This window comes from Callithrix jacchus, chromosome 18, assembly GCF_049354715.1.
Source record: "Callithrix jacchus isolate 240 chromosome 18, calJac240_pri, whole genome shotgun sequence".
NCBI classification, from domain to species: domain Eukaryota; kingdom Metazoa; phylum Chordata; class Mammalia; order Primates; family Cebidae; genus Callithrix; species Callithrix jacchus.
The window spans coordinates 19,660,121-19,667,254 of NC_133519.1; the positions used below are offsets into that span (position 1 = coordinate 19,660,121).

General features: G+C 43.6%; 1 protein-coding gene across 1 annotated transcript; it reads right to left on the minus strand.

The window, feature by feature from the left end:
- Window positions 1–2,271: 2,271 nt before the first annotated feature.
- Window positions 2,272–4,493, minus strand: CRP (C-reactive protein). Its single transcript, XM_002760159.6, has 2 exons — window positions 4,329–4,493; window positions 2,272–4,099 (listed from the first exon to the last, which is right to left on the minus strand). The coding sequence occupies exons 1-2, from the start codon at window positions 4,393–4,395 to the stop codon at window positions 3,489–3,491; spliced, it is 678 nt and encodes a 225-aa protein (XP_002760205.4). The 5' UTR covers window positions 4,396–4,493; the 3' UTR covers window positions 2,272–3,488.
- Between the last annotated feature and the right edge of the window lie 2,641 nt (window positions 4,494–7,134).

The following is a 7,134-nucleotide window of genomic DNA, read 5'->3' on the forward strand; positions in this document are numbered from 1 at the left end:
CATTTGCTTTCTTTGTCAATCTTTGCTTCCCTGGGGCACATCAAACTTGAGAATAGTGAAAGCACAGGGAGAATATAGCAGATTTAACGTGTTACTTATTTTGTCGGCTGAGACTCCAAATCCATTTCCATCAAATCCCAGCCTCACTTTTGAGGCAGCCTGTAGTACCTCCTCTAGGGCCTGGATAGACCAGTTCTCACCACAGGGTTGGCTTCTCCTCCACTCACCTGGCCTTACATGCAGCCCATTCTTAACCATGCTCTCTCCATGACCACCTCTTTTTGGAGAGTGTGCAAGGCCTGTTGCCTGGCCAATGAGCTAATATTTATTTCTGACACAGGGAGATATTAGGTTTCTATGTTGCATTCCACACTAAGGGGCTTACATTAGGATCAGGCCTGGCCCTAATGCTTACAGCAACATGGCTATTTTCAGTTCCAAAAAGAAAGTGTTCTATCAAGTAGCAGCCTCCATTATCTCTGATTCATACTGTTGGTCTACTTGCTCTTATTTGGCCTATAAATGCACTACAGTATCTCTTCAGGCACTGGGCCACCACCCCTCTTTCACCTCATTTCCATTATGGGTTTTATAGACCATTTGGTCTTATGTCTCTTTAACTCATTCCTTGAGGCCTGATTCTATTTCTGGAAAAACTGGATGCATAGTTCCTACTCTAACAGAAAACCAGTGCTGATGACACGGCTTTATTAGTATCAGCTAGAAATGGCCATGGTGGATGCTTGATCTTACTCTCCATTTCACACACACAAAAAAGCACCGCTTAGAACCAGCATGCCCACATCAGAGTCATCTCTTTTGGCAGATGTCATCTAACATCTAATTGGATTATATCTGATAGCTCTATATGGTATGACAATTCACCAGTTACCTGGAAATACATTTTCCAACAAGATTATAATGAAGTATCCACCAGTAGGCTCAATTGCTTAAATTTGAACATCCTACAAATGCTTTGTTAATATTTTTTAATGTTCTCTGAATGCAAATACCAGTTGTTAAAATCTTCCTGGCTGAAATTATTAAGGCCAGAGACTGTCCGCAAGACTACATATAATAAGATACAAGTAATTGAATTCTGAAGAAAATATTACCTCAACCCACACCCCTGGGGAGTTGGGATGGCCTTCTATAATTAAGACATATCTGGATTCTTTAACTAGAAAAGAGTGGCAGTCCTCTCTTCTGCTTAGCTGACTGTGAGGATGGATGGATCTGCCCGAATTGGACAACAGACAATGTTTGTACTCTCATTTTTGTCTGAGAATGTATCCTTAACTTCTACGCTTACAAAGGGTCATCAAAACTCAATTAGTGAAGTCAACATTCACAAATAATGGTTTCAAAGATTTGTTCTTCATCTTTCTAACATTCTAAACTTAATTCTTAGTCAACGAGAAACTTCAACTACTGCCAACCGAGACAAATTCTACCAAGTTGTATTTTTATGGCCTATAACAAGCCTATGTTTACGGATATAATACAAAATAGCTTAATAACAACAATAGCAGAAAACTGCTAAAATAGTTTGCCTTGTGCCAAGCACTGTACTAAGTGCTTTGCTTGCATGATTTTCTTTGATTCTTATAGCAACCCTTTGAGCTAATTACCATTTCTCCTGTTTTGTAGGTAAAAAAACTGAGACATAAAGAGATCATATTACCCAGGGTCATATGGCTAGTAAGTTGTAAAGCCAGAATATGGCCGAGGCAGTCTGATTCCAGAACCTCTGTGCTTAACTAGCTTGCCATATGCCTCCTCTAGATGACCATTTAATACGCGGGAAGCCCCATAATTCATTCCTGGCTGTGGTTTCTATGGAGTAACTTCTACTGATCACTTAGTGCTGAAAGGCCATGTTAAAGGACGCTTCTGGAGGAAGCAGCAGCCGACACCTTTGAGGGCTCTGTTTCTACAGAGAACCTGAACGAACCAAGGCAAGTGCATTCCAGTCACTGAACCTGGCAGCAGATTCATGGATCACAATGATCTTTAGCTTTTGTTCCTCAAACTGGAATAATGACACAATGAGAGTATTAAAACCCCTACAACTGGCATCACATGAATGGCCAGCTGTCTCAAAAGAGGGAATGTGCTTGTCAGAGGCCATCCCTGCAGGGTCTCAGACAGGTTAGAGTGCCATGGACCTGTTCTGTAATGGGCAGTGTAAACTTATACAGACTTGGTTTCAAAGGTCTTCAGAGAATTTAGTCACAGCCTCTAAAGCAACCATCAGAAAACAGTCTGGACTCACTCAAGTAAGCAGGAGCTTTATTGGCTTATGGATCTAGGCAGTCCAGGTATAGATGTGGTTCTGGACAGGCTGATTTAGAGGCTCTACGTGGCCAAGGCTCCATCGCATATCAATCCCTGGGCTCCCCCATTCCCAGTTTGGCTTCTGTCTCCACAACCTCTCTCCATGTGGCAAACAAGATAGCTACTGGTGGTCCCAGGCTCACGTCCTCTCAGCTTGGAAATCCAGCAGCAAGAAGATTTCTCACTCCCAAAGTCTACAACTCAATCCTTGGGAAGACTATAATTGGTCCTGCTAGGAACATTTAATATCCAAGAACAACCTCCAGATAGGGAGCTGGGGAGATAGGAGATGGGCTACTCTGACAGGATGCCCTGTGTCTCACGTCTACTCTTGCATCCTGAGTATATTGAGAATGCGGGCATGAAGAAGGAATTCAAAGCCCCACAAGGTTTGTGTGGAAAGGGGCAGAGGGGGTTCCCAGAAGAACCATAAAATTAAGAAAGCACTGCAAACAAGCAAAAACCATTTTTATGCACATTCTTGGCAGTAACAACATATTATACCTTGTGCCTCATCTTGCTCTGGAAAAAGGCAGACCTCCTCTGCTAGGGCAATTCTAATGGCTTCTCCCGTGTGCTTTGAGAACGTGGAGGAGCTGTGCAGTGTTGCTGGGCTTCCCATTCCACGAGACCTGGACCCAGCAGTTCCATAGCGTGATGCTGAGCACTCTGGACCCAATCCAGATACCTGGCCAATGTCCTGGTTCTGAGAATGAAGAGTCCTGTGAATGTGGACAATGCCCTCCTGCTTTCTGGAAGTCCTGGGCAGGAAATTAAATAGAAGACCAGTAGTTCCTTCTCAGCTCAGAGATGTCCTTGCCTTCTGACTTTAAAAACAAAAAATCATTTCTCCTTTCTGGGTTTCAGTTTTCTCATCTATGTGACGGTAAGAAATTAACTCCAAGATCTGTCCAACTTAAGAAGAAATAAAAATGAAAAACAAAACACCTGAAATTCTGATTCTCCTGGACAAAGCTTCCCAGCGTAGTTCACAAGGTCCCAGGCCAGACACTTTGCCTGTGTTCTCAGGTGCTGAGGAAAACGGAGCAGTCCTGCAATGCGTATATGGGAACAAAGGCCCAGAGACAGAGATGTGGGGCCCATGTGATGTAAAAAAACTGGGAACCACCTCCGGGACCCACAGCCCGGCCTCAGGGCCACAGCTGGGGCTTGGTGTACACTTCACCGTGCACTTCATACTTCAGTGCCCGCCAGTCCAGGACATTAGGACTGAAGGTCCCACCAGCATAGACAGTGTTAATCTGATCTGGTGACAGCACAAAGTCCCACATGTTCACATTTCCAATGTCTCCCACCAAGGACTGATTTGTCTCAAAGCCCCCACCGAAGGAATCCTGCTCCTGCCCCAGGATGATGCTTGCCTCTGTCCCCACAGTGTATCCCTTCTGCAGACTCTTCCTCACCCTGGGCTTCCCATCCAACCAGAACTCCACGATCCCTGAGGCAGACTCCCAGCTTGTACAAATGTGTACTGGAGCTGTGACTTCGGAAGTCTCGAATAACACTTCAGGCCCACCCACTGTAAGAGTGTATCCTCTACCCTTAGACCAAAATATGAGAATCTCATTAGATTGTTTCTTGGTGGCATAAGAGAAAATGCTGTGCCCACGGGTCAAGGACAGTTCCGTGTAGACGTGCAGGCACACAGTGAAGGCTTTGAGAGGCTTCGTTGACTGTGCTTTGAGGGATACATAGGAATTATCCGACTCTTTGGGAAACACAAAAGCCTTCGTGGACATGTCTGTGAGACAGAAAAACAAGTACAAATGAGAAGTTTCTCAGATCACAAAGATCTATCCCCTCACTGATAGAGTTTAAGATTGAGAAACTGACCCCTTCCCCATTTACACACACACACTCACACCACACACACACATACACACACACGTCGTGATGAATCTTCCACTGTTCTGTTCACCCAACCCCATACCTCAGATCAAATCTCTCCCAAAGCCTGGGGTGGCCCATACCTGTCTGGCCAAAAGCATGAGAGAAGCTGGTCAAGACCAGGAAGTACAACAGCTTCTCCATGCTCATGCCCCGCTGCCAGTGCTACAGGGATCTGAATTCACTCCTTTGCAAAAGTTGTATTTGGCTGGAAGTTCAGGGGCTAGAAGTCCTAGATCTCTTGCCTCAGAGCTACCCCCTCCTGCCTGGACTTATATCCAAAGCAGTAAGGGATTTTATGCCACTTTGTAAATGATTTTCCAACGTTGCCTCTTGGGTCAAGTGTCAGGGCTCCAGGATGGAGGGAAGCAAAATCATTCCGGAACAGATAAATCAATATGGGTTATTTATTAGAAACTCTGATGACTACTGAATTACCAATTCTTTGTGACAGGAAAAATGAAGAAACCTCCCAGGGTTTCAGTTTGGCTATCCATCCTGAGAAAATAATGAGAAATGTTAACATATTAAATGAGTGGCCATCTGGGTGCACGTGGTAGCTGCCTCTCCAACACCTACTTCAGCCCAAATCACAGAGTTTCACAAAGGAAAGCTGACAGCTTCTGGAGATGGCCCTGATCACTAACCCCTTTCGTAATCCGCTTGTTTACAGATTGGGAAATGAGAAGAACAAACATGCCCTTCCCTAAGCCCTGGACACATTTTCTCAGCCAATTGAATATACTTATCTAGAGCTCTCTAGACATTTTGGCACTAAATGGTGGTCCTGGCAGTAAAAGTCCAGTGAAACGTTTGCCTGATCACAGGCAGAGCATTATGTCAGAGTTTCTTCCTATAACATCTTTCTCTGAATATGTAAAGCTTCCAGCAGGAGTCTGGATAAACTGATTCTACTACTTCCTCTGTTCACAAGATTCAAGTAATCCCTTCACACTGTCTGACAGTCTTACTACAGTTCCCTACTTAACTCACTCTTCCAAATGACGATTACGCCGCTTCTCCTTGCTCCTCAAGTCTCATTCATTCTTTCACTCAGCTGATGAACTCACCTTTTGTTGAGAAATTAAAAGCCATCAGAAAAGAAGCACCATATCTTTTGTAGCAGAGGCTTCTAGTCACTCCCCCACATCCATTCTCTACTTTTCATAAGAATAACATTTTTACTTGGGCGCTTAGTCGTCCCCTCAAACACCAAATTTCCCAGCCCCCACTGTAGCTTGCAGTGATATGATTAAATTATGGCCAATGAGATAGGAACAGAATAGGGACAATCTCTAGGTTGTGCTCCTTAAGAAAGGTATATGCTTTCCGCTCCCACCTCCCCCTTTTTTCCTTTGGCTAGTATTCAGTCATGATAGCAGGAGATGGAACAGTTCACTTTCAGGTCAGCAAGTGTAAGCTGCATGTTGAGGTTGGCATGGCAACAAGATACATAGAGACTGGATAATTGAGTATGGAGCCACTATATCAGCTCTAGACTGCCTACCTGAACATTTACTTAAAGGAGAAATATTCTCCTCTTTTGTAAAATCGCTTTTAACTCAGTCTTTCTGTTCTTAACACCAAACTGATATCCTTATACATCCTCCTACAACCCAATGTACCAGTCTTTCCATCTTCCTCTATTAAAAGGGATGAGCTCTCCCTGCATTATGTCTAAGGTCAACCCCTGCACTTCTTCAGTGGATCCCAGACCCAGTCAACCATTCAAGGAATTTTGCTCCTTACAGGTATCCTCTCTATTTTCTGCATTATTAATGCATTCATCTTTACTTGATCATTTTTACAAAACCATGCTATAATATATTTAATCTTTTAGAGAAAGAAGAAAGAAAAGAGAAAAAAGGAAGAATGGGAATGAGAGAAGGGAGGAAAAGCTTATGTGTGCTTCCAACCTCAATTATCCCATCTTCTGTTCCCTCCTCAATCCATGGAAATCAGGCCTTGGCTTTCACCACTCTAGTGAAGGCAACATAAACACATCTCTCAGTAAATTTAATAATGCATTTTCTGTTCTTACTTTACTCAGCTTCTCAGAAACGTTCAACAGTTTATAACTTCCTGCTGAATTCTTGTTCATAGTGTAAAAGTGAAATAATTTCAAGGCTTTATGCCTAAAAGAAGTGGTCCTCTGTCCCACCACTCCCCATCTGATATGGTTTGGCTCCATGTCCCCACCCAAATGTCATCTTGAATTGCAATCCCCACATGTCAAGGGAGGGACCTGGGGGGAGGTGATTAGATCATAGGGGTGGTTTCCCCCATGCTGTTTTCACATTAGTGTGTGAGTTCTCACAATATCTGATGGTTTAAAAGTGTTTGGCAGTTCCTCCCCACTCTCTCTCTCTCCTGCCACCTTGTGAAGAAGGTGCCTGCTTCCCCTTTGCCTTCTGCCATAATTGTAAGTTTCCTGAGGCCTCCCAGGCCATGCAGAACTTAGTCAATTAACTCTTTTGTTTATACATTCCCCAGTCTCAGGTAGTTCTTTATAGAAGTGTAAAAACAGACTAATACAAAAAATTGGTACCAGGATAGTGACATATTGCTATAATGATTCCTAAAAGTGTGGAAGCAACATTGGACCTGGTAATGCACAGAGGCTGGAACAGTTTGGAAGGCTCAGAAGAAGACAGGAAGATGTGTAAAAGGTTGGAACTTCCTGAGTTTTGTTGAATGGTTTTGACCAAAATGCTGATAGTGATATGGACAATGAAGTCCAGGCTGAGTTGTCCTCAGATGGAAATGAGGCAATTACTGGGAAGTGGAGTAAAGGTCACTCTTGCTATACTTTAGCAAAGAGACTGGTGGCATTTTGCCCATGGCCTAGAGATCTGTGGAACTTTGAACTTAAGAGACATGATTTATGGT